The following is a 27,200-nucleotide window of genomic DNA, read 5'->3' as shown; positions in this document are numbered from 1 at the left end:
CCGTGATGCCTGCCCCAGCTGATGGGGATTTCTGGGGCAAGCAGGCTGGCGGGGGCAGCGGCACAGGGGCATCAGAGCTGTGGCTCCGCCATGAGCCTTGGGCTGCCGCCCGCCGGAGAGAGGGGAGGGCAGCCGTGGGGAGGTGGGTGCGATGGGCAGGGTGGCCGTGGGGAGGGGGAGAGAGTGGCTGTGGGGATGAGAGCAAGGGTGGTGGTGGGCACGGGGGCGAGGGCACCGGTGGGAGTGAAGTAAGGACACCCGTGGGGATGCAGAAAAGTGTACTTCGGTGGGGGGCACCGTGGGGAGGAGGCGGGGGATGGTCGCGGCGCGGTCACCCGCGGGGAAGGGTGAGGGTATCCGTCGGCAGGGGAGGGACGGCTGCTTGGCTTCGCTGTGGGAGCGGGGCGGGCCCGGCGGCGGGGAGGGTGCGGGGCCGGCGGCGGCGGGGCTGGAGAGCCCGCCGAGGCCTGTCCCGCCCCGGAGGCCGCCGAGGCCGCCATGGCCGCCCGTCGCCGTGCCGGGTGAGCGGCGCCGCCGGCCAGGCCCGAGCCGCCCTCAGCCTCGGGCGCTGCCGTCCCGCCCGCCGCAGGTACTGCCGCTGCGTCCCCGCGAGAGGAGCCGCCGCGGGCCCGGCCGGCGGCCGCTGAGACCGGGGAGGAGCCGCCGGCGAAGCGATGCAGGAAGGTGAGCGGCCGCCCGGGAGCCCCGAGGCGGCTTGGCCTGGGCCGTGCCCCGTACCCGGGCGCATCGTGCCTTTGGGTCCCGGGGTCGGCCCAGGAAAGCCCCGTGGCCGCTTCTGGGCACGGCAGGCCGAGAGCCCGCGCTTTCCCCAGGCTCGCTCCCTCCCGCGGCGGGAGCCCTGTTGCAGCCCAGGCCGCCGGCTGGGAGTGGGCGCCTGGGCTGCGCCTGCCGGGCTGTGCCCACCTCTGCGACCTGTTTCTCCGCAGCCATCGTGATCACTGAGCAGCCAGTCTCTGTGTCAGTCCCCGCGGGGTACGCCTTCACGCTGCGGTGCAGGGCCGAGGGACGAACGCCGCTGCAGTACCAGTGGTTCTGCCAGCACCAGGTAATAGTGGGGGCAGAGCTGGGCCTGGTGTGGCACCAGCCTGGGCCCCTTCCCCCGGCAGTGGGGCTGCTGGCCCGTTGTGGGCAGATCTGGTGGCTAGGAGAGCAAGGAGAGCAGGGTGGGATGCGTGTGCAGGTGCTGGGGTAGGGTGTGCAATGGAAAAGCTCCTTCTGCATCCCTGCGGATGGAGGAGGGGAGGAAATGTGGAATTTCCACTTTTCCTGGTCTTACAAGGGGCCTGCTGGTGTCTTCTACTGCCAGCGATGACGAGGGACTGGCCGCCTACCGCCTGTGTTTTCCCTTTAGTCTGTCTGCTGCCCAGTTCCTGGTGCCACCAGGCAAGACTTGCCCGTCACTGCACAGCAGACCCAACTGTACACCTGCAGAATCAATGACCTCTACAAAAATGCTGTCTTCACCAACTGGGTGAAGGTGGAGGTCCATCAGTGTGTTGCCAGAGGTACGAGCGTGTCTTCTAGCTTTTCTGTACTTTATGCTTTGCCCACCCTTGCAACAGTGATCCTGTGCAGTTCCTGGGACAGCGTGTCCTCCCAGCTTGAAAATCACAATATAGAGAGATTGCTCCAGCTACCATGAGCCTGCAGGTTAAGCCAGACTACTGCATCCATCATCTGGATGGGTCAGGTCACTGTCATGGTCCCAACAGCCCCAGCTATATGTGCCTGCTCCTCCTGCTGATCGCTTGCTGTGGGTTTCCCAGTTTCCCAGGGTGTTTGCCTGTTTGCATTGGGTAGAGGGACTGGAAAAGGTGATCTGGCTATTTCAAAGCTGAGCAAAAATAGCTCTGGGTGGGTTTGACCTTGGCATGTTTGACTGCACTCTTGGCAGGAAGGGGTGAGCGTCAGGTTTGGGAAGCCGAAAGCAGGGGGTTTTGGTGTGTCATTTACTATCGCAGGTGTCACTCTCAAGGATTCCCTGCTCCCAAAGCAGAAAGATGTAGCAGTGACATTGCAACCACAGCCATCCTGTGGAACAGCATGTCTTGGTGCAGGTGAAAAAGGCTCGCTTTTCTGGCAATACACGCAGGGTCTTACACAGGGGGAAGAATTACCATTGTTTTCTGGCCTTGTGGAGGGAGGACCAATTCCTTGTTGCTGCTTCGCAGGACTGCCGCCTCGGCTGTGGCAAGGAGAACCAGTCATCATCCTCAACCCCATGGAGCAGAGCGGGGAGGTGGGGAAGCCACTACAGCTGCAGTGTGCTGCCATGGGGGTCCCAGCCCCCAGGTACCAGTGGTACCGGAATGGGAACCTGCTGGAACACCAGAAGAAAAAAAAACTCTGGGTAATGTTGCCTTGGGATAGTTCAGAAACTTTGGCTGATGAGGTGGGTGATGGGAGAAGCTCATTGCTGGATGGTGGATGGTGGATGTGGGAGAGACTCAGAAGCCTTGAAGAGACTGCTGAAAATTGTGGTATTGTCATCCTGGACATGACAAGTGGCATGTAGAGGAATGAAGGCAGTGGGTTGATTAACATTGATAAAATGCAGCTGTGGCCTTGTTTTGGTGGCAGTGGGTTGATTGACCTGGATGATGTGCAGCTGTAGCTTGTTCAGCTAAGTGGTTAAATAGCTCTGAGGCCTGTAGGAGAGGGAGGCCTTAGATGGAGGAGGGGTCTGGACAAGGAAGAGTCTGGACCTAGCAGAGACAAGTGGTAGTGTGGTCTGGTCTCTGGAGGATGGAGAAACAGTGTGGACAGTAGAATCTGACCCACAGTAAAGCCTTATTGTAGCTTGCTAGTTTTGTTTGTGGTGTGGCAATTGGTGCCTTGTGAGGCAAACTGTTTTGGATGTGGATTGTGGCAGTCCTTAAGCCTGGCTCATATCTGTGTGTCAGGGCTTGGGCATGCTTTTATCTGTATGATTGGATGAATGCCAGTAGAAAGCAGTTTCTCTTTGCCTGTTGTTTCTGCCTCTCCAGCCCTCAAGAAACAGCATCCTGCTTAGCTATCTTTCCCTGCTGCGTTGCAGGGCTGTGAGAAAGCACTCCATGTATCATCCCTGTTGCTTTGTTAGCTGAGTGAAGGATTCTGGGTGAAGAGTGAATAGGTTTTATGGGCTTCTTTCAAAGCTGTGGATGTTTCTCTAAGAAGTATCCAATTCATAGATGTGTCAAGGGCTCTCGGCACATCTCTCATGCCTTTTTTTGCAGCAGTGGCACAAGGACAACTATGGCATGTCTGTGCAGGGGACTGTGGAGTGGTGGAGCTGTGGGAGTGCTGTCTGCTTGCACGAGAGCTAGAAGGAAAAGTGTTTAGTCCCAGCAGAAAAGTCAGGGAGACGGTGAAAGTCTGGCTTTATTTTGGGTCACTGGCTGAATATAAGCCAGTGCTGACTTCTTGAAGCAAGAAAGGCAGATTTCCTTCTGGGGCATCATGTGAAGGGTAATGAAGATGAGATCCAATCTCTTCTCAGTAATGGTAGAAGATGGTGGCCTCAGATTGCACTTTTCACAGGGAAGTTCACCTGGGGATTAGGAAGAGGTTCTTCATTTGGAGGTGGGTGGTGCTGCACTGGAGCCAGAAAGGCAGCGAGATCTCTGTTCTTGGAGAGAGGAGGTTACCAGCCTGACTCAGTGGTGGCTTTAGTTCCCCTCTGAGCATGAGCCTGGCCTGGAGAATGGCAGAGGTCCTTGCCAGCTAGTACTGCTCTGTTTCTTGTCCCACAGCAAGAGAGATGGATAAGAGTTGAAAAATTGCCAAAGAGAGCAATGGGCATGATCAGAAGTCTAGAAATGTCACCGATGAGGAAAAACAGGCAAGCTTCTGATGTTGGTCATGCACCGTTGTCCCAGTGTGGCTCCTGGGGCAGAGTATGGCTATGACACAGGGTTTTGGGGCTGCTGGGGAAAGAAGGGAAGACACTTGGGCAGAGGATTCTAGTGCTGTAGAAGCTGGAGTCTGCAGCGGACTTTAGCGTCTGGCATTTCTGAGCTTTTTAAAAAGACGAAGGTCATGGGAAATCTTAGCTTTGTGAGGCAAGGAATGAGGTCTTAGCGAACAGCAAGAAAAAAAGACTTTTTATTCCAGGACCACAGATGCCTCTGGCAGATAGGGACAGGGGGCTGCAAACTTTCACCATAAACAGTGTGATTTAACTTTTGGTATGTCTAGATCACCCATGCAAAGGTCAGTGACTCCGGCACATACCTCTGCTGTGCCTCCAATAGCCATGGAGAATGCTGGACCAGCGCCGTGGATATTCACATAGGTGAGCAGAGTCAACCCGCATCTGCTTTGCTGCAGATCACATTATAGCATGAAAAGTAATTAGAGGTCAGAAAGGAATTTAGTGCTCCCACCTGGAAGTGCCAAGCTGGTGAACAAGGAGCCCAGTGCTGTCATGTTACCCTGCAGCTCAGTCAGTGCAGGGGAAGCTGGGCACCAGGGTGTGGGTTAGGAGAGGTAGGATGGGTGGCTTTGACACTGGCACCTTCCCCTAGCTTGGGTGGATCTTTCACGCTTTTATTATCAAAAAGAAAGGCCACCAGTTTGAATACTGCTTCTGCAGGGATCCAAAGATAAGACATTTTGGAGTAGAGCAGCAGCATGGGGATCTGGAGGGAAGGAGGCTGGAGTGCCCTGGCAGTACTTGGGCAGCTGTCATGGGAACAGCCTGCAGAGAGCAGTTTCGCACCCTGGATATACTGGGTACAATGATCTCAGCAGAGCTGTGCAAGGCCTGCTGAGCAGCAAGCTCAGGCATCCGTCAGACCATGATAAATAGGATTCCTTGATAACAAGGTTCAGAGGTAGCGAGGAAGCAATGTCTGAAAGAAAAAACCCAGAACCCAGTGATCTGCTGTACCGCAGCGTGGGTGCTGCTGGGTCCTGCAGTCTGTCAGAAACATACCATGTCTGGGCAGGTTGAGCACTCTCAGGTGCCCATTGTGCTTTTCTTGCCTTGCCAAGGTGCTGGTTTAGTAGCTCCTCAGCCAAATCGCTGTGGGCTCCTATGGTAAACCTCACTTACAGCCTTGCTGATGTGTAGTGGTGTACTCAGACACAAAGAGTTGGAGAGGATGGTGTTTATTTCAGGAATGTCAGGCCCCTCAGGGTGGCAGCCCAGACCTGATGCTGCCAGATCCCAGGGAGAAGATGGGTCCCCAGAGCTTGGGGCATGCTCCACCTTTGGTGTGATGGCGGCCTTTGCCCTTCTGTGAGACAGGAATAGCAGAGGCTAGCTTTGCTGGCTCTTTACTCCATCTAGAGATTTTTCTATGCATAAGCTTCTCATTCCGCCTTTTAGGCTGGCTTTAAAATTGCTCCAGAGTGGAAATTGGTCCTGTGTAGCCAGAGAGCCAGAACAGCATGTATGGGGGCCAGGCAATGAGAAAAGGGGCACCAGATTGGGTTAGGTTCAAAACGTTACAGCTGGCTAGCTTTAACATGCAACAGGCTCTGTCAGAGGTAGAATAGGATGAATGGGCTTGTTGTGATGCCTTTCCAGACACCCCTGCTGCATTAGCAACACTCTTTCAGGTGCTAAACATCTTCCTGACCCCTGTGACTTATGCAATTAAATACCCATAATTTCTTTTTTTGAGCCTGTAGGATTTTAGGGTTTTCTCCTGGGATAGATTTTTTTAGTTATTTTTAATTTCAGTGGAAAAGCTGGAGCTGTTAGGGTAATGATGATTTTAAGAGTCTGGAAGTGCTTGGGCAGGGGAGCTGTGGGGCTTGCAAAAATGAGTCATGTTTGAAGTGGCTTTTCTGAGCTAGAGCTGCTAAAGGCAGGGAAAGGCAAAGCAGGATGCTGAAAGACTGGGAATATTATAGTAGTCAAAAGCAAAGAGGTGACTTCCTCTGTGTTGACTGCTTATGGGGAGAAGCTGTCTGTTGTGAAGCTTACGTTGACCTTGAGTCATGGTGTTTCCTTTGCTTTTGCTGCAGTGAGGGAGTGGACAAGTCACTTTGGGAAGTGTGGCAGCCCAGGCAGGGCTGGTACAAGTAGCGCAGACCTGCTGATGGGTATGAGCTCCTCCATGCTGGCTCTCCTTCCCCTGGTCTGCCCCTTCTCCAAGCTTTGCTTCCTAGCTGCTCAGGATTTCATAAATACCCTAGAATCACCAGACCAGTGTCTTTAAGGTTAGCAGTCAGGCTATGAAGAACTTGCCCAAGGAGTGATGCTCTGCAGTGTTTGATCCAGCTTTGCATTGCTGGGGGATGTTGGAGCAGGTTTCAGACCTGCGATGGGAGCTGGCAGTGGGGTGCTGGGTGCTGGCAGAGGCTTATCACTTCCCTCTTTCTTTTCCAGATATGTGTCGCTCTGAGAAGTTTTTTGGTGAGTACTGTCATCTTTTCTTCCTGAGCAATTATTCCTTTAATTAAAAGCCAGGTTCCAGTGTGGGTGGGAGGACAGGGCATAGAAGTGCCTTTCCTGCAAAGACTGCTTCAAGCCTTTATGTCCCCATTGTCATGGGCTCTCTGCTTTTCTCTGATCACAGCTTCAAGGCAGAGAATGAGTCCCATCCCCTGACAAGTGCTGGTCAGTCTCAGCAAGGGGAGTAAGTTTAATCCCATGAGAGAAAGGACCTCTTAGCCTGGGTCAGTGCATCTCCCTCCCAGGCACCACTGGCACGTAAGACCTGTGGTCATGGTAGGGCAGGTGCCGAATAATCTCGGTAGTGCAGATAATCCTGCACTCCTGGAGTTTTGGTTGTCAAATGAAAACTTTTCAAGGCTTTTTTTTTATTTTTTTTTTACCAAAATGGATGGTTGTGTATTTTGTCAAGGTGTTCTGAAAGGCAAAGGCTTTCTGGAGGGTGCCCCAGGCTTGTAGCAGCATAGGGTCTATCCTTCGTGCTTAGATGTAAGAAAATATTTCCTGTATCTTCACTCCAACAGAAGGATGTGATACCTTGCATCCTGATGAGTGTTTACAGCTTTGTCACTTGGTGTTTCTTTTAGCTACAGGCAAGATAGCGCTTTTAGTGGGCAACAACCACTACCAGCATCATCCCAACCTCATGGCTCCCGTCACAGATGTGTTTGAGCTGAGCCTTCTTCTGGAGCAGCTGAGCTTCCAGGTTGTCTCCCTTTTGGATCTGAACAAGGCTGAGATGGTGACAGCCATCAGTCGGTTCCTGCAGCTCCTTGGGAAGGGAGTCTATGGTAAGGCAAAGCCAGACCAGCTACCTGCCAGTGCTGAGCAGCCGGCAGCTGATGTGTGGATAGCAGTCGTTCATGCCAGGGAGGAGCAGGGATTTGGAAATTTTCTGAACAGCTGTTGAATTAAAAGAAATTGAACTTTCCTTTGTGGCAGGGGACAAGGGAGACCTGGAGCACAGTGTGCAGCTGTACCAGGCCTTGGCAGGAGCCCCTAGATAAACACCATTCAGTGTTGGCCAGGTTACACAGGCAGGCAAAGCAGTTGTTTCTTTAACACATGGCTCACCTCCAACTCCAACAGTATGGTGTCATGCTGAGGTTTTAGGGAGCCAGTGCTTCTGATGGCAAATGGGAGAAGGTGTTTTGATTTTGCCTTAGATGACGAAATAGAGGAGGTTGACCATCGATTGCCCCCACCACTCTCCTTAGTGCAGAGAGAAGCTCCTTTTGAGCTGTGACTGCTACAGCAGGCCGTGATTTCCTTGTTTTTCTTTCCTGATAGTCTAATTTGGGCCTCTGACAACCTTTTTGCCTAAGAGCATTCCCAGCTGCAGATGGCTTTGAGATTATTGCACGCTGTCCTCAGTGGGGAAGTGTTCTTCAAACAAAACCAACCACCAGATCTTGTGGGTCTTAAAGCAGGTGTTCAGATTTGGTGGTAACAACTTCTTTGGGGTTTTTGAGGTTCTCCCAGCCTGAGAGATACCCTGAAAAAAAGCTTGCATATGGTTTTTTTGCTTCCAAATCTTGGTGCAAGGCTTATGTTCACCACCCTCCCAGCTGCGTGGCACACCAGGGCACTCAGACAGTGAAAGTCAGCGTGGGCTAGTTCCAGCCCCATGCTTAGCGTGAGGTTTGGAGGTTGTGCAACGGATAGGGACATGGCCACAAGTGAAATGCTGCAAAGCCACCTCGTTCTGGGAAACACTGACTCACTTGGGGAGGCTGAGCTGGTGAGGAAAGGCAGTACATAGTTGTCGCCACTCTGGCCAAGCACATTGTCTGATGACAGCATATTCCTATGACTTCAACTGCAGCTTCCTTTTGTGGTTGCGCTCTGAAATCCCCTTGCATCTCAAACTTTACCTTCTCTCCCAGACCAGAGTCATCCTGGGGGGCTGCTGTGCTTTTCCCACAGCACTGCTGTTCCTACCCTCTATCTGTGGCATGTGAGGACCAAACGGCATGTTATCCATAGCGCTTCCGTTGTTTTCATAAGCATTGAGAGAAAAAAGATTTGGAAACGGCAAGCCTTTCATGCTGTCATGCCTTATTTAAACTTCTAGTGTTTTTCTGCATTCGTGGGTACTGATCCTTCCTGGCAAAACTGATTTTGTGCACTGGCAGGGAAAACATTAACAACAGAGTTACTGAACCTTGATAAGCCTCAAGTGTTTGCTAGGCATAACCTGCTCTGGATGGTGGTTTTCTTTACAGTTTTCTAAGCTGAGTGGTCTACTATTATTTGGAGGCAGTGAACCCCAGCACAGGCTGGTGCCAGCAATATGATTGAGTTCAGGACTCTAGCTGTAATTGGTGGCATCCAGACTTAATGGTGGGGCATTGGGTCAGTCTTCCTGCTGATTGCCCCAGGGTTTCTCCATTTTAAAGTGTGGTGCCTCTCACTGTGATGTGTCTTCCAGAATTTCTTCAGCTGTTTTCCTTACATAAAATAGAACCAGGTGAAGTACAAATCATTGAAATTAACTTGTCTTGTTAGTAAAAATGCACATCTAGAAGAAGCTAACAAGTCCTATGTATCAATTTTTCAAGGCACTAGCTCCAGGACAAGTATCTAGAACTGACAGAGAGGTTTAGGATTCATGTTAACTCATGGGAAATTAGTGGTGAGACAGCAGCTCCAGGAACAACCTAGGCAGCCTGTTAAAACTACAAAGACCCCAAGGGTGCCTGTGATAGCTGGTCCTGCGCATTCATGTGTGTGTGTTGGATGTGCACTTGCACAGAGGCATCCTGGTGCTTCTACCTGATTTTTCTTGCTCGAGGAACCTGGAGGTGCTATCTGCCAATGAATGGCTTCATTTTCAGGCACAGCAATATTGTATGGCTGCATGTTCAAGGTGATCCAAAGGCTTCTCTAATTCAGTGTGTGGAGGTGGTGGCTCATCTGGCTTCTTTTCCTCCAGATCTCCTTTCAGAAAAGCCGCAGAGGATTTTTGAAGGCCCCAAACATCCCCTGAGTGGTGTAATGCAACCCTCAGGCAAATGAGGAATCTCCCCAGATGTTATCTTGAGTGTCCTAAAAAGTCCCAAGTAAAAAAAATTCAGAAATGCAATGAGAGCAGAAAGTTGTGAGTGAAATTCTAGGAATATGCTGTTATGCTGGCATTAAGCTGCAAACTGACATTTCTGTGTTATAAGCAGTGTCTGGAGCTTCTCCTTTTTAATATGGTACTCAGAAGCTTGTCTCTGATCAGCAATTTTGTCTTACAAGATGTGGGAAGAACATTGAAGTGTTAGCTCGGAATAAAAAAACCCCTTTCTTTCTCTAGGCAAATTGTTGACTTTCCTGTTCAAAAGGAAAGATTAAGTCCAGGAGAGGTTTGCAGAGTTGCTCAGCTGATGTGAAACTCATGTATCTTGACTTGAGCATGAGTCTTTGTGATAGCCTGGGGAGCACTTGACAGTGCATTGAGGGTGTGCAAAAAGACCTCAAAAGTTGCAGTATTTAATGACTGATTCTTTGTGGGTTTTTCTGCAATTCAGCTTTTTCCAAGTGTCAGTGGTGCTGCCTGGTAACAGATGTCATCACCTCCCTTCCATGTACAGGAGGAGAGGCAGAGAGGCAAAATCCATCAGTGCCCCATGATTTGAGGCACCAAACCGGAAGTGCCTGCGTATGATTTTTCCAGAAGGCTTCCTGGCTTATTTTGTAGTCTCAGGGGAGGTTCTTGTGGCTTGATTTGCAAGTTGTGAAAGAAAATTTAAACTTCTGTAGATCAGAGCACACTGTGTCTGGCAGGCAATCTACAAGAAGAGGAACCCAAACCTTGTGGCACCTGTGAGAACACCCATTTGAGTAACTTTCCATTGTCCTCTAAGAATAGAAACCAAAGGTGACTTGAGGCCTTTTTTACTATGAGGTCATGCTTTCCATCCTCTGTATGATGAGATCATGATTTTAGTTCTTCAGCTCCTGCCCCCGTTCACTGCATCCTTTGCAGCATCAGAGATCAAAGTGAATGTCCTGTGAACTACAGGGGCAGGAACAGTGGAGAGAAAGTAGAGAGGTTACTCAGTGAAGCAGGGGCTTTGGCAGCAAATCTGAAGAATTCCTCCTGCTTTGGCCTCTTAGCCACTTGTTCCCATTTCAGACCTCTGGTTCTTCACAAGCCCTCAGTTGTGGTAGTGCAACTGTTTGCATCACCTTGCAATTTTTAACACATTTCAGTTCCCTAAGCTGCTTTCGCCAGGATCCTCCAAGCAATTGCATTGGTGCTGGGAAGAGGTAGGCCGCTAATGTACAGCTTCTTTTCAGGAAGCTACAGCCCCCATGCGGATCCCTGTGCAGAAGGAAAGCCTTTCACCAAACTCAGGGGTTTGAGGGAAGCACCAGCTTGGGCCATGCTGAGCTCTTCTGTGCTGGCTTTCCAAGCTGAATGCCCCTGTGTTGCCATTTCCTGTGAGGGCAGAAACCATTACAAAGTTTTATGTGCTTACGAGTAAAACTCAAAACCAAAGTTCTTGTTAGGTGTTGGACTTCCTACCAACAACTGGATGAGTCTGACTCCTCTCCTGCCTTACAGAGCTGGTATCTGGTCTGAGGTTGTTGAAGTATGTGGTCCGCATGTTCTGGGCATCTGAAGAACTCATCTCTGTCTCTCATTTTTCACCAGCTTTTAGGTTTGTAAATACAGGCAGGCTTTTGAAATCTGGAGAGTGTTTCCCATCACCTAATCATTGCTAGTCTCTCCCCCAAAACTAAGAAGCTGAGGAGCTTCTCATTTTAAAAGCTGTGAATGTGTCTTCCATCATGGTAAAATACTTCCATGCTTCGTCTGTTGTCATATTCTTGGAAAGAGCTGGTGATTGAAACTTTGTTCAAAGGTGGTACTCAGCTGGGCAGATACTGAGCTTGGGTGTGGTAGCATAGATGGTTATGGAAACATGTAAACCCAGCCACTTTGGGGTCTCCTGACAAACTGTGCTGGAAAACACAAGTACAGGAGAGCCTCTCAGGGCTGCTTCCAAATCTGCAGAGGGGAATGGACTGGAAAAAAAGGTTGAAATTGTGAGGTCAACATAGATCCAGTTTCATAGGTGCCACTGGTCTAGGTCTGTCCTGCACCAGTATCTCCTCAGGACAGGAAGTGGGACATGGCTGTGGGGAGCTGGTTACTGACCTGCAGGTTTGCATCATGACTCGTCCTCTCCTCTTGGTGTTTGCAGCTATATTCTACTATGCTGGGCATGGGTACGAACATTCAGGGAGGAACTACATGGTCCCCATTGATGCTCCACAACCCTATGCCCCTGAGAACTGCATCAGTGTGCAGAGGATCCTCCAGAAGATGCAGCAACAGCAGACAGCCCTGAACCTCATCCTGTTAGACACCTGCAGGAAATGGTAGGGTGCATTCCCCCTTCCTCACCCGGGATGGGCAGAGTGTGGCATTTCAAGGGGTCAGGGGAAACAGCTGTGAGCCTCAGCCCCTGCTTCAGCAGTGGGCTTCTACACTACCACGTGGGGTGTTCCTATGGATTGGGCTGTGTCATAAAATCAGCAAGACTGTCAGGTCTTGCAGGATGTCCTGGGGAGAACAGTTGGTCAGGTATTAGGTGCAAAGAGCATTAGATGATGCCTGAGATCTGCTGGAGAGAAGGAGCTGGAGACCTTCCTTGATTTTTTTGGGGTGAAGAAGCCTGGCAAATGCAGGCAAGTTGCCTAAAGCCTGTGGAGGGATGGCTCTTCCCTGGCATAAATTGTTGGCTGAAACTCAGCATAGGTTTTGTCTTTTTGTGTTTCAGCCCCCTGCACTGAAACACCTGACCTGGCAGGCTGTAGCAGCATCTCACTGACCTTGTGCTTTCATGGTACATGTTGCCCACATGCTCAGGCTGGCACTGTTTAGCTTACCTCTCTCCTCCTGGCTGTGTTTTTGTTAACATCTCAGTGAGAAGAGTGCAGCACAATGGGGCAATATTTTAAGCTGTGCTATTTGTTTTTTACTGGCCTTAAATGCTTCTGAAGTGGTCATGTTGTGAAGTGGGACCCAGGCTGCTGCTGAGGTCAGAGATCAGCTTTTTGCTCTCTGTCTGTGGAAAGCCCATCATGTTCCATTGGTCTGCAGATTTCTATCCTGCAGCTTGTGGGCTGCAGAAAATTACTGCTCACCCATTTTCAGCAGAGGTAGGTAGACTGTTCCAGTAGAAGGTGTCATTACCTCATTTCTTTCAGTCTCCTGAGGCAGATTTACAGGTCAGAAAAGACCTGGAGGGCAAATGCAGAACAGTCTTCCTCTTCCTTCTGTGGTTCCTGCACTAAGAACCAGAAGGACAACAAGATTTTGATACCACTGCCCTGAAAGAGCTGCTAGCCCCTTGAAAGATATTAACTCTCTGATGCCTTTTAGCTGCAGAGGTGGGAATGCTGACTTTGAATAGCTTACAAGCTGTCTTCACTGGGGCTTATCCTGCTGCTACAGCTCTGAGTTGCCAGCATCACTGGAGCTTGATGTCCTTTGATACCTCCTCTGAATGCCCTGTAGTGAAGCATCCCCTTTCCACCTTTTTGCTCACCACTGCTGCTGAGAGCAGAGCATGTTGCTTCCCTGCACTGTCAAGTGCCCCCTGGCACACGTGGCAGCATCTTGCTGCTCTCCCCAGCATGATACCAGGCAGGGGTTGGCTTGCAGCTGAGCAGGAGCACCTGGCTCTCATAGATGCACCAGTGAAGCTGGGCTAGTGTGCCTCCAGGCTGCTGGTAGTCCATCCAAGGGCAGTGTGTGATGGGGAGGGGGTGTGGTGTTGTGGAGGGCTCACTAATGTGAATGGTGACAATCTATGAAATAGATTTGGAGCTGATGTCTCCTTTCTTGGCGTTGCCAGTGATTTCCATGCTCAGCAGAGTTTTAATGATGCTTTGGGAAAAGGATGCAGTGTGAGATCTGCTGTGATGTTTAGGCATGGTTGTGTGGCTGTTCTCTCTCCTCCCCCAGACCTCACACTTCTTTCCTCCCTTTTCCCACAGCAAGCACAGCACCTAGTGCAGTAGGTGTTAATCCCAGGGTTGTGGGGGATTGCTTGTAGAAGCTCTCTCCTGAGCTCGTTTTTCTCAAGAAGTCACTATTTCAGCTCAGCAAAGCATCTGGATTTCATAGTTGTGTGTGTTTACACCACTCTGTAAAACAAGGCTCCTGGGGCCTCCTTTTCCAGTGCCCTTTTGGTTGGACTGATGCTGCAAGTCTGTCAACAGTTTGCTCAGTTGTGCATGAATTGGGAGGAGCTGTGTGTGTGCTCAGAGGGATCTCACCTGGAGTATCTCTTCACCCCATATGTCAGCATCAGAAATGCCAAGGCAATGAGAAACACATCTCCCTTTGCCAAGTGGTAGCAGATGTTCAGCTTCAGCAGAGGAACGAGGAGCATGGAGCCTGTGTGTAGCCTCATATATCTGTGTGCTAATTTTGGGTGGATGTGGTTGCCTCTTCCAGGAGCTCCCTGATTTATGAAGGTTGTTAGCATGTGCTGCTTAGGAGATAGGGCAGCAGGATGACACCATCTGGGATGCAGGTCAGAAACGGATTGCATGGGATTTTCTGTGTAACTGATATTTTTTTTTGGGGGTGGGGGGGCGGTCTGGAGCAGGAAGGAGGGCTGCCACCTTCTCTGCTGTCAGGCCACTCCCTGTGTTTGGTCATGATCTGGAAATGCCTCTGCTGGAGCTTTTCTTCTGCTGGGGCAGGGGATCACAGCCAGCATTTCTGCTGCAGGCACTAGCTGGCCTTGCCAGAGCTCTGGATGCTTGCTGGTGCCATCACAAAAGGTTGGCATCATCTCTTGTATGTGCAGGTTTGGGTAGATGTGCCCAGCATGGGGACAGCAGGACCTCTTCTTATTTTGGGATCCCATGTCTCATTTCTCCTTGGACCTGGAATCCCAGTTTTCTGTGTTCATTTAGGTGCAGCTCAGGAGCAGATAAATTTCTCTGCTAAATCTTCATATTTAGAAGCATAGCTCCTTTTCCACACTTACTCTTCTGATCATCTTTAGAAAACTTAGACAAGCCAGATGAATACTGCCATTAAACATCTCCAGACTGTGCCGCCAGCAGTAGGTAATGTGCTGGCTGATGGCAATATAGCTGTCCCCTCTGCTCTTCTTAGTGTGCCAGCTTCAGCCCCAGATAACTGCTGGAATTGAATAACACAGTGTTGCTGCCTTTGTGCTTGACTGTTGGCCCTGTGCAGTTCGGAACAGCTTCAAGTCATTGATGTAAACTGGAGGCGGCTGTTTCCCATGCTGTTCAGTCTGGCTGCAGTCAGATGGGCAAGGCTTGGCCATTAAGTGCACCCATAATAACTTTTTCAGTGGAAACCAGGACTGTTACCCCACACCTACCTGATTTTGGAAATAACAGGATCTGTTCTCACTGACCTGCATCTGAACCAGGGTGCTGGGACCAGTTTTGGGCTTTGAGACCTGGATGTGTGTCCTGATCCCATCTCTGAGTGGGATCCGGAGGTCTATCAGCTGTAGTGTGCTTTGGTTTCCTGGGGCAGAAGGTGTGTGCATGGTCTGGAAGGGACCTGTGGGGTATCCCAGACCCCTGGGACAGGCGATTGAGCCATAGCCATGCAATATACACGCCTCTGACTTCTTAGGGACAGTCATCCCTTGGGCCACAATGAACCCGTATGTTCTCTGCATGTGCTGCTGCCTGGATGTGTTAAAAGACAGCCTCAGGAGTGAGGAGGCATTGCACCCACAGCTCCCAGGCTCACTTCAAGGCAAGGAGCAGTTCACCGGTGCAGACAGGTCAGAGCTAGCCCTATATACTTGTTGTTTCCCTGTGGTTTGTGTTCTTCATAGGGCTCCAGGCTTTAGCCTCTGTTGCTGCCCAAGTAATATGGGTGGTTATATTTGATGTGGGGGTTGGTGTTATTGCCATACATAGGAGATGGATGTCGTGGAGCATACAGTCTCTGTCCCCTCCAGGCATATGCTGATGGATTACCTCGATATTGACTCGTACCTTTGTCTCCTCTTCTAGGTACAACCCAGAGTGTGCCCTCTCCCAGGTGCAGCCACTGGAGCCCTGGGGCAATACCATTTATGGCTATGCCACGTAAGTGCATTTTGCCATCCTTACACTGTGACACAGAATCAAATGTTGGCGCAGCCACATCTTCTCGCATCCTTTGATGTGTGGTAGCTTTGGAGACTTGAGAAGTCTTCTCTTGTGTTTCCTCTGGCGCTCACCCTTCATCTCTAGCATTTGCTGTTCAGGCACTTCTTTCCTGCATCAGTTGCCACCTCAACACGTAACCTGTATCAGCTCTTGTCATCTATACTTCCAGGCCTGAGCCTGATTCCCAAGGTGTGTGTGTTCTGAGGTCAGTTGAAGCCTCCTGAGAGAATCAGTGCGAGATGATCAGTGTTGCTTACTGCTCCAGTGCCAGTTCTACTGTCTTTTCAACTGTTGTCACCCACCTAGGCGGGCAAAAGAGGCTGTGTTCTTCTCTCCCACCCCTCTCTGCTGCTTTTTCCCATCCTGTGCTCTTCCTAGCCTTTCCTGGGCCAAAACCAAGCACTTTGTGTCATTAGCTTAAGGAGCTAATTCGGACTCATCCAACAGAGTCTGGATGGAGTCAGCAAGCTCTGACTCACCCCTGGGGCTTTGTGCCTATTGCAGAAATGTGAGGATGAGTCCTTACTCTTGCAGGAGCGAAGATGCAGAAGCCTATGAATTGCAGGATGGGGAGTTCACCTCTGGGATCTTTATGAAATACCTGAAGAAACATATTCTGCAAGAGAAAAAGGTTACGCACATGCTGGAGGATGTGTTAGAAGGTAAGGGATGAGCTACAAAACACCTGTGTCAGTAGCAGGGGTGGGAAGAAATAGCAGCAGAAATCGAGTGGCTCCATGCCACCCCATCACTGCCAGCCAGCCAGCTGTCCCTCCCTAAAAACCTGTTGTGGTTTAACCCCAGCCAGCAACTAAGTACCATGCAGCCCCTCACTCATCCACCCCACCATGGTGGAATGGGGAGGAGGATTGGGGAAAAAGGTAAAATCTGTGGGTTGAGACAAGAACAGTTTAACAATTAATAGTTTTATAATAATGATGATGAAAAGGGAGACAACAAAAAGGGAGAAATAAAACCCAAGAAAGACAACTGATGCACAATACAGTTGCTTGCCAGCTGCTGACGCCCAGCCACTCCCTGACCAGTGATTGGCCCCTCCCAGCCAACTTCCTCCAGTTTATATACTGAGCATGACATTCTATGGTACGGTATATCGCTTTGGCTAGTTCAAGTCAGCTGTCCTGGCTCTGCTCCCTCCTGGCTTCTTGTGCACCTGCTCACTAGCAGAGCATGGGAAACTTAAAGTCCTTGATTTAGAGTAAGCACTGCTAAGCAACAACTGAAATACTGATGTGTTATCAACATTATTATCGTACTAAATCCAAAACACAGCACTGTACCAGCTACTAAGAAGAAACTTAACTCTATCTCAGCAAAAACGAGGACAAAACCAAATCACAGGACATGCCCCGTGTGAGCTTTTAGTAACCTGGCAGCAGTATGGAGATGTTCAGGTAGGGTCTGAAAAGGCAGGGAGATAAATAAGGAACCTGGAGTGACCCTTGCACCTCCAAACTCTCTCCCCCAGACATTGGCCAGGATCCCTTGGTCACTGGGAAGCAGGTGATGGAGATCAAACACACTCTGAAGGAAGCCCGGTCCCTGACAGACCCGATCTATCCCTTGGGAGCAACTGCTGAGTGCTGGGGATGCAGCCACGGTAAACCATGCAGAGAATGGGGAGGGCTATCAGGTGGAGGGGGAGGAGAGAGCTGGGGGTCCCAGTACTCCTCAGGGACATAGGTCTGCAGAGAAGTGTTGGCAGGGCTCTCTGAGGAGCTGACCCTCTTTGGCTTTCCCTTCCAGAGCCGCTGAGCAAAATGGTGATCTTCCCCTGTGGGGCACAGGTGGAGCTCCACTTCCACTGGCTCTTCTCCAACCTGATGTATGTGTGCGCCAAGTTGCAGCCTGCCCCGGACCATGTTGCTGATGCTCGCCTCCTGCTTTGCCAGCCCACTGTGAGTCCTCTGGCTGGTCCCCTTCTCCTGAGTTCCCACTAAGTTTCTTACCCAGGGCAGAGTTGGGAGAGTGGTTAGGGTGAGTCCAAGGGGCCCTAAGGGCTGGGAAAGGCTGAACCCACATGGAAAAGGATTCCCTTGTCTGCTACCTCTGATGCAAATAATTCTCTCTGCAAACACCTCTTCGAGTGCCCCGCAGACTGCCTCCCTTGCTCCTAATGCATCACAAAGTATGTGGTTCAAGTTTTGGTGCCTTTAGCTGTTGCCACTCAGACAGATTTCTGACCTGCCTGGTTAAATTACTGCATTTAATCTGACTGAGGTGAAGTGCCTTTCTGTTTTCCATGTTTGGAAGCAGATGTGGCTTTTTGAATCATGCCTTCTTAGCCCACTGTGCTAATATATCTTAATGCAACAATATACTTCCCTGCTTCCTTGTACCCTTTCTCACACCTTTCCTAACAGACCACATGCACAGTGTGGCCTTTCCTGGTGGTCTCCATGCCACCTCTAAAGATTAAATTTGCTGCTGTGTTTTGCTAACAATCTTCCTCATTTTCGGTAGTCCTTTCTCTGAAGCGTAGTATAACTGTGGTGGATTTTTCAGCCCTTGTTGCTCCTGGAGGTATGCTGCCCCTAAGTATGTTGTGGTCACTGATGCAACGCGGTGCATCCAGCAGGAGGTTTGGAGCCTGATCCTGCCCATTTCCAAGCTGGAGCATCGTTTTCCCCTGTGAGCTCCCTAATCATGCATGAAAGTTGTGTGTGTGCGTGTCTGCATGTGTTTGTGTGCATCCACCCCACATCTGCAGTTGTAGGGTAAGGGGGACCCGGCTGCCTGCTCCTGCATCCAGAGCTGTCTCCAGAGGGACTGGGGAGACCAAAAAGGGACCCCTGTAATGCCAGGGCAGTAGGATCCCCATCCCTGTCCTACTCCAGGGCAGTGCTAGGTCACACTGACCTCCGGTGGTGCCTGCTGGTGTGACAGCACATCCTCTCCGGATTGCAATTAATCTACCCCACTTTAAACATCCACAGCGAGGCCACCCCCTCTTGCCTGTGAGACCACAGGGAGATGCACGGGTGCCTGCAGGAGGGCACGATCTGGGCAAGCTGGCTGCATCCTTGCTGTGCCAGCCCTCCTCAGGGATGCTGAGGCGAGCTGGGGAACTGTCTGGGTCACGCTGGCATTGCTGAGATGCAGGAGTTGGAGGCTGAAGGCCAACAGAAACAGGCTCAGTGTGAGGTGCATGTTATAAGCCCTGGGGAAGGAACCCAGGGAGACATTTGGCTGAGGAAATTGTAGTTTTCCCACCATTTGCCACATTCTGCTTATCAAAGTGACTTAAGCAGAGAGCCTGGGCTTGCCAGAGATAATTGTTGTGGAATTTTCTATCATTGATCAATTTTCTTTCGTTGTCCAGCGGTAGTGTTCTCTCCCGTCTTGTGTCATGCCTGGCTTGCATTTTTTACTTGACAAGCGCAGTCTTCAGTGAGAGAGGCTGCTGTAGGACACCTGTAGAAAGGAATGATACTGAGAGCTAAAACTTTCCCATTTTTTTTTTTTGCTCTGTGCTGTTTAAGTGCTTACTTTTTAAAAACTCTGTTGGATCTCCTTGTTTTCAAGTCACTTGATCTGGAGCTGATTGACCTAATGGCCTCTCCAGTCACACTTTCCCCAGTTTATGTAGAATATCAGAAACTCTGGGCCAGCCAAAACTTTGGGCATCATCCTTATTAAAAAATGCAGTCCACCATGGGAAAACATTTATAAATAATTATGAATTGGCTAAAAAAATGTTTAGAAAAAACCTCCATTTCCTGACTCCTACACAGCCAGAAATGATCAAGGAGACTAATGGAAGGGAATACTTACCTGCATGCACTGTAATTACTTTGTGGAAGTCATTGGCACAGGAGGCTATTGAGGCTGGGAATTTAGCAGAGTGTGGATACTTGTGGATAACGAGTTACTGTCAGCTGAGGGGCTTTGAATCTTATGTGTCAGGGCTTTAACTCATCCCTCAAGATTAGGTAGCTCCTCACCTAAGTGAATGTCTTGAAGGTCACTAGGCTGGAGAGCTGTGTTCCTGTGGGACGTGGCCCTGGAGAGACAAGAGGTCCAGGAGAGCTGGTGGATTTTCAAGGATCCTGATGATCAGGGAGTCAAGCATAGGTGGCAGGAGGCCTGCATGGATGTGCCAGAGACTCCTAACTAAGCTCATGCATGAAAAGTTGTGCAAGAGGTGAAAGCAAGGGTAGATGACATAGGAAGACTATAGAGATGTGGTTCAAGCACATAGACATGGGGTTAGGAAAGCCAAAGCCCATCTGGAACTGAATCTGGTGGCAACAAGAGGGGCTTCTACAAGTATATCGGCAAAGGAAAAGCAAGAGGAAATATGAGCCCACTCCTAAATGGGATAGGGTCCCTGGTGACACAGGGCATGGAAAAGTTTGAGATACTCAATGCTTTCATCACCTCTGTCTTTACTAATCAGACCAGCCTTCAGGGCTCCCAGAACCCTGACACTAAGGGGAAGGTCTGGAGCAAGGTAGACTTACAGTTGGTGGAAGAGGACCAGTTCATGGAGTGCTTAAACTGGACATTCACAGATTCATGGGACCTGACAGGGTGCACCCATGAGTGTTGACAGAGATGGTGATGAGACTGCAAGGCCATTCTACATCAGTTCATGGTGGTCTTCCTGATGCCTGGGAGAAAGCCAGTCTCATTCCTGCCTTTGAGAAGGGCAAGAGCAAAGATTTGGGCAACTACAGACAGATCAACTTCACCTTTATCCCTGGGAAGGTGATAGAGCCAATAATCCCTGAAGCCCTTTACGAACATAGCAAGGACAAGAAGATGATTGGGAGCAGTCGCCAAAGGAGAGGCTCTGCCTGATAACCTGATAGCCTTCTGCATTGAAATTTCTAGCTCAGTGAATGAGGGGAGAGCAGTGGATATTGTTTGTTTTGATTTAGCAAGGCTTTTGATACTTTCTCCTGTAATATCCTCATAGACCAGGTGATGAGGTACCAGACTAGATAAGTAGATGAAGTGGATTGAAAATTGGCTCAGCTGCCAGACTCAAAAGGCTGTGATCAGTGGCATGAAGTCTAGATAGATGCCAATAGTGGGGAGCCCCAGGCATCAGTAGTAGGGCCAATACTGGTTTATATCTTCATTAAAGATTGATCTGGATGATGGGGCAGAGCATCCCCTCAGCAAGTTTGCTGCTCACGCAAAACTGGTAGGAACAGCTGATGTACCAGGGGGTTGTGCTGACATCCAGAGGGACATGGGCAGGCTGGAGAAATGGGCCAGCAGGAATCTTAGAGTTCAACAAGGGGAAATGTAAAGTCCTGTATCTGAGGAGGAATAACCCCATATACAGGCACAGCTGTGGGTCAAGAGGCTAGAAATCAACTTAGCAGAAAAGGCCCTGGGGGTGGTGGCAGACATCATAGATGCTATGCTGACCATAAGCCAGCAATGTATTGCTGCCTGCACAGTGAAGAAAGCAAATGGGATCCTGAGCTGCATTTGGAGGAGTGCTGCCAGCAAGCTGAGGGAGGTGATCTGTCCCCTCTGCTCAGCCCTGGTGAGGCCGCATCGGCAGAGCCATGTCCAGTTCTGGGCTCCTTAGTACAAGAGAGACATGGACATACTGGAGAGAGCCCAGTGAAGAACCACAAAGGTGATGAAGAGACGAAAAGCTGAGAGCTGGGACTGTTCAGCCTGGAGAAGAGAAGGCTCAGGAGGATCTCGTCAATTTATATAAAAACCTGCAGGGAGGATGCAAAGAAGACAGAGCCTGGCTCTTCTCAGTGGTGCCCAGTGGCAAAACCAGAGGCCATGGGCACAAACTGAAATGCAGGATATTCCACTTAAAACTGAGAACTTCCCTACTCTGAGGGTGATTGAATGCATTGTTTCTTTTGAAAAAACAGGGCTGTGGGTTTGGTTTTTACTTTTCATTAATGACCTCAGTGATGCACCATAGCATGCACTTATTAAATACACAGATGCTGTAGCCATCTCTGCAAGGTGCTGAAAGACAGGGTTAGATTCTAGAAGGAGATGCAATCTGAGGTCAAGGCTAATGCAAGTTACTGCATGTGTGTGGGAATAAGCAGTAGTGTAAGCATGGGATGGGAAATGAGTAGGGTACCAGTTCCGGTCAAAGGCCATGACAGCTGGTGCAACAAAGTCAGGGCAGAAAACTGTGCCAAGGTTGTAAACAAGAGCTCTGAGACTTGTGCAAGATCCTTTCTGGCTTTCCTCACTGTTCTGGATAAGTTTGAGTAATTCGGCAAGAATTGCCAGTTCTGTAGATGGTGAAGCACTAACTCAGCACCCGGCACAACTCAGAGCTTCCTCCAACTATGCTCTTGGAAAATGTCCTCCTTGACACACTGCTTAGTCTACAGGTGGCTGTGATACCAGCTGTTGCTGCTATATGCTCTGGTGGAAATCCCATTATACCACAGTTTTCCTGGCAAACATGCTCAAGGGATGTTTAGTTAGGTCTTCCCATTGATATGCACAAGGCGAGTGTGTAAAATCTCTATATTTCTGTTACTTGCACTCTGTAGTATTTCCATTAGCCAAAGTGCCAAGGGCACAGCCTAGCCCCAGGCACTGCTGTGTGCAGAGAAGCAGCATGTTTGATGGGCAGTTGTACCTCCATGTCTGATGCTGAAATTTCCTTGTTTCCTCTTTGTTTTCCTGATCCAGGAGATGGACCACACAGCCATCCTGAAAGAGTGTCACCTGGACCAAGTGGAGTCTCTCCTCGCCTCTGTGTACAAGCGAGAGGAGCTGGACTGTGTCTTCCAGCTCTGTGGACTACAGAAGATCCAGGTAGGGAGCTGCCAGGTGCAAATCTCTGTGGTTCACCTGCACCCTGGTACTCCCCATCCCTGCTGGCTCTAGCTGGATGTGCCCCTCTTGACTGTCTCTTGATTCCATGTGGAAGGTGCTTGGCATGCTTGTGTTGGTGTAACATCCAGATTGATGTCAGATGAACTTGTTGACCTTCAAGGCACAAAAGCCATCCTCTTTCTCTTGGTTTACTCTGTTTTTCTGTGCTGCCTGGCCAGGGGGCTGTTCTTTGCCTCTGTCAGCCTAGGGGAGATTAGACCGGCCCAAATATTTAAGATTAAGAATGTCTCGCTAATCTGTGTGCTTGCCTGAGAGATGGGCTCATGGGCTGGCCAGGATCTAAAGCAGTGGGAGAGTTTATCCCCTGCTGTCAAGGTGACACTATCAAGCCTGAATCCAAGCTATGCATCTTTGGCATACTTAAAAAGACCCTTGAACTACTTAAATACCATGAGAGAGGCAGAATTGTTAGTCCCCTGGCTCATCTCTTCCAGCAGATTATCTCTCCAAAAATAGCAGTGTGCACCTTGTTTCTCATTTTGGTGGTTTTTTTTCCCTTCTCCAACACTCAGCCATTGGATCTTGCCAGCTTCTTATCTGCTCTGTTCCACACAAGCTCACACTGAATGTTGCTCTTGAGCTGCTGCCTGGATCTGCCTACAACAAGCTCTGTTTGCTGAGTGCATGACATGTCTCAGCATATGGCAGCTCTTCCAGTCCTTGATTGTTCCTGGAGCTCTTTTCTGAACCCTTCCCAAGCATTCAGCATTGCTTTTAAGCGCAGACATGAGATCTGGACACTGCACTGCCTGCTAAATTTTTTTTTTCTTGCTTCATTATACATCTCCCTACTTTGCACAGCCAGGCATCTCAGGCACAGTGCCGTGTTGGGGGTTCACATTCAGGGATTTGGCTGCCATGAATATGGTTATTTTCTGATTTCTTCACCATCCTTTATAAAAATCTAAAATAGTGCTAGGCTGCAAATGGATCCCTATGGAGCGCTGCTGTTGAAAACTATTGGCTTTTACTGTGTGATGTGTGTGTTATTTAAGTGGTTCATATTCCTTCCCTTGCATGCTTTCCTCTTGTGTGTGCAGCAGCCCCATGCCCTGGCTGGGATGAACATCATGCTGTTCCTTGTGTGGGTGCAGCTTGCCCGTGTGCAGTCCCTCTCCCCATCTGCTCCCCTGTGCCAGTGTCCTGGGGGTGATGCTCTCAGTGACAGTGCCCTGAACTGGGCTAATGAGTTCTCAAGTTAGGTGGCCTGATTTCAGGAGAACTCTTAAAATCCATAAACCATGGTTGAGGCTCACAAATGTCATCAAGTGTATGCAACTGCTCATTTTCTCTGGCAGTAGCATTGCTGCATCATGCCACAGCATGGGGCTGTGAGCCTACAGAACAGCCAGCAGAGTCTCAGTTTTGTTGACAGTGGCAATGGAGAAAAAGCTCTGCTTCAAGTCTGTCTCTGATTCACTTTGTGTCCTTTGTTCTCCCCTTCCAGACAGACGTGGTCCTGCAGTTGGATTTGCATTACACTCAGCTGAGCACAAAACAGAGGACTTGTGAAAGCCTGCAAACAACCCTCCAGAAGTCTCTGCTAGGGCAGTTTTTCAGCCAGAGGAATTACTCCCAGCCAAGCTACCAGACAACTCCTGCTTGCACAGGCAGCATGTGCCTCCAGGTTGTGTCGGTGCTGAGTGGGGACCCAAAGGGGCAAGCATCTCTGAGGACAGGCTCTGGCCACAGCTTGCCCAGCAGCAACCCCTCCAACTCCAGCGGTGAGCCAGAGGAGAATGATGAGAATGACCTCAGCGAGCTCTGCTCAGCACTGCTCCGGGCTGGCCCAGGGCAGGACTACCCTTGACTCCTGCTGGTGAACATGGCCAGCCTTGAGAACTGCTGTTTTTAATAGAGGCAACAGTTATTTGAAGGCTAAATACATCAAAATCCACCAGCTGCTTTCCAACCTCAGTGATCACCCTAGCCAAATGAGGCCAAGGCTGCTTTTTTGGAAAGGCTTCTCCCATCTGCACCCTGTGGTGTGCGGGGTCTGAAGCCCACTGGAAATAACCCTTGTCCCATGGGAGCAGCAGGAATCAGCAAGGAGTCATTGTTGTGTCTGGTGGAGGACGGGGCCACTTGACAAGTCATAACACTGCCAGGCAAAACTCAATATCACTTAAAGTCAAGGGCACTGGCTGATATTTTCTGCAATTAGACTTTACCTGAAAGTGAACCTAACAGCATTAAACATGAAACCTATAAACACTACAGACCTGTGCTACAGCAGTGACACAGCCTCAAAACCCAGCTACAACTGCTGATTCTCATTGCACTTGTGCAAGGGACACAAGGTTTGACCAAGGGATCCAGATGGAGCTGTGAATGTACAAGTTCTCCCCTGGGACTGCAGCATGGTTTTCTTTCCTTGTGAGTCCTGCCTGTGTCAAAGCAGTTTTTAAGTTATGCATTTATGTATTTCTAAAGAATGTATTTATACCTGGGGCAAGACAATTGCTTGCCAGGAAAAGGAAGGTCAGATGTTCCATCAAGTGTGTGTTTACAGTGAAGGCTGGTTTTCCATAAGTAGTAGCCACCAGGCAGGTGTACTTACGTGTGCCCCTTCTAGTGGTACATAGGGGCATTAAAGCATGTTGAGTCTTGTGTGGTTCTGAGTTCCTGTCAGATGCAGAATTTCCTACATGTGAGAGATGGAAAGACCAGGATGGAAGGTGAAGAACCTCAAAAAAGTTATTGTGAAAATTGTTTTTCAAAGTGAGTGCCTGTCTTTGTGGCGTTCACAATGTGGGTACATTCACTGTGGGCAACCTCAAGCACTACCTTTCATGGACAACCAGCTGTCCAGAGGGAGCCACAGGTGGGCAGGAGCTAAAGGACAACCATGTGGGCATAGTCCCCTCCCTGCCTGCTTCTCTAATACTTGTTTGATAAAGGTTTCATCATCGTTTCAGGTAATTGCTCAGCAAGGGACTGGGAGGGTGGTCAAATAGTTCAATAGAAGCCAGTGACCCCAACGAAGTATGGGATCTCCATCCTTGGGTGACAGGTCACTCTGGACTGGAGAAGGTGCTGATGAACTGATCCAAGCTGACAGGGTGCTGGACCAGAGACTGCCAGAGGTCCCTTCAGGCTGTTGTGGTCTTGTGGAAGAAAGTGCTTGGAGATCAAAGAATTCTTGAGAGGTCAAGGATGGTGGGGCAAGGAGAGTGCCCAAAGTCTGTCTTCTGTCTTGGTCTAAAAGAGGGATGGAGAGGGCATTTTCTGAGTTTTTGTTCTTTAGCAGTGAAGATACTTGCATCTCCCATCTATGGTATCTGTTGCCGCATGGAAAAATAGGAAATGTTCCTTCCAGATAAACTGTCCTATAAGTGCTGGAAACCTGTCCAAAGAGAACAGAGGAGGCTTTTATTCTCCTTACAGTGAGTAGAGCCAAGAGAAAGAAGGAGGGCCCCATCTGGCTCAAGCCTAGAAAGTCTCCTAGGAAAAAATGTAAAGCTAAAAAATTTTTTAAAATTACAGGATGTAGCTTAAATAAGATGGACTGATAGAGAAACTAAATCAGAAAATAATAGTGGAAGGGAGAGCCGAAGATCAACTCAACACCAGCAGAAACTTAAGACAGGGCAGTGGGAATGGCTGTGATGGCATTTGGAGGAGCTGAGAGTTGTTGCCTCTATGAGGATGATTTACACCGTCCTATACTGTTGGGGCAAGATGTGTTTCTGACTCGCATAATCATGGCAAATGTCATATCATGTGAATGATAATCTCATTCAAAGCAAGGCTGTTTATTTTGTCTGAATAAAACACTGTTGGTGTTTTTGAATGCAAGTTTCATGTGGCTCTGAGTTAACTGCCTTAGTTTTTCCCTCTGATGACCAGGGTGTAACTTAATACTGACCTAATGGGTTTTTATGCTTTGAACTCTAACTTCCAGGCTCTAATGTGTGAAGATTATTCCTTTTTTTAAGTAACGTCATATTGAAGTTTGGATTTAGAAGGTGGATCAAATGATACTAGATAGGATTAAATGGTGTCAGGTGAAACATGTAGATAAAATAATGTCAGGATTCATTGTGAATTAGCAGTCTCCTTTGGAAAGTGTGGCTCTCAGGTGGCTGGGTCAGACTTAGGAAGCCTCCCATCCCAGTGCCAGCCACAGGACTTGTCCCTGTCATCAGCTGTCCTGCTCCTTCAAGGAGACCCTGCAGCCAAGCCTAGGGCTACCACCATGTTTCTGTGCACCTCAGATGACTGTGTATTATCACTGAGAACACAAGCACTTGCAAAACTGAATTGCAAAGGTGGAGTTTGAGTGTGCCCTGGGCCTCTGGCCATCACAGCCTGCTACCCAGCCACCGGCTGGGTTCATTGTAGGAGGGGGTGAAGCTGTGTCTGCCTTCAGCCCCCTGCCTTACATGTGAAATCCAAACTCTCCTGTGGTGGTATAACTGTTCAGTGCCAGTAAATTTGCCCTTGAATCTGTGTTTCTCTCTCCCAGCGTCGAGGACAGCTCATCCAAGATTACTGCGCTTCTCTTGACCACATTCTTCCCAATCTGCAGCCTTCCCAACTTGCAGCTGTAGTCCTTGGGCTTCATAGGCTCCCTGTGGCAAGCCTGAAGCAGATAGGAAGGAAGGAGCAGCCACCTCTGTGCAACGCACCAGCATTTCCTACTCTGCTCTGCCCAGCATGCCTGTGGCCCAGTAGTCCCAGCAGCCTTTGTCCACTCAATGCTTGGTTTCTCTCTTCATTGCAGCTTCTTCCATCCATCCTGGCTCCTGGACAACACTGCTTT

At 49.6% G+C, this 27,200-nt stretch overlaps 1 protein-coding gene across 3 annotated transcripts; it reads left to right on the top strand.

Annotated features, from left to right (window-relative positions):
• On the top strand, positions 1 to 26,213 carry LOC130152726 (mucosa-associated lymphoid tissue lymphoma translocation protein 1 homolog). 3 transcript variants are annotated; one of them, XM_056346746.1, is made up of 15 exons: positions 1 to 142; positions 590 to 684; positions 948 to 1,066; positions 1,373 to 1,526; positions 2,193 to 2,371; positions 4,201 to 4,297; positions 6,344 to 6,370; positions 6,997 to 7,200; positions 11,608 to 11,785; positions 15,431 to 15,505; positions 16,073 to 16,230; positions 17,058 to 17,189; positions 17,336 to 17,487; positions 22,229 to 22,354; positions 23,883 to 26,213. In XM_056346746.1, exons 2-15 carry the CDS (start codon positions 675 to 677, stop codon positions 24,243 to 24,245), a joined length of 1,974 nt encoding a protein of 657 aa, XP_056202721.1. In that variant the 5' UTR covers positions 1 to 142; positions 590 to 674; the 3' UTR covers positions 24,246 to 26,213. The 3 variants fall into 3 exon arrangements, with proteins under 3 accessions (XP_056202721.1, XP_056202723.1, XP_056202722.1); XM_056346747.1 differs by lacking the exon at positions 1 to 142 and having other exon boundaries at positions 399 to 684; positions 16,103 to 16,230; positions 23,883 to 26,208; XM_056346748.1 differs by lacking the exons at positions 1 to 142; positions 6,997 to 7,200 and having other exon boundaries at positions 398 to 684; positions 23,883 to 26,211.
• Positions 26,214 to 27,200: the final 987 nt, after the last annotated feature.

Source organism: Falco biarmicus, chromosome 7, assembly GCF_023638135.1.
Source record: "Falco biarmicus isolate bFalBia1 chromosome 7, bFalBia1.pri, whole genome shotgun sequence".
NCBI lineage: Eukaryota > Metazoa > Chordata > Aves > Falconiformes > Falconidae > Falco > Falco biarmicus.
Note: the sequence above shows the minus strand (reverse complement) of the source record. Positions and strands in the feature narration are given on the sequence as shown.

Coding starts and splice junctions, on each gene's coding strand:
- LOC130152726 (XM_056346746.1), top strand. Junction 2,372..4,200: donor AGAAGAAAAAAAAACTCTGG/GTAATGTTGCCT, acceptor TGGTATGTCTAG/ATCACCCATGCAAAGGTCAG. Junction 11,786..15,430: donor TTAGACACCTGCAGGAAATG/GTAGGGTGCATT, acceptor CTCCTCTTCTAG/GTACAACCCAGAGTGTGCCC.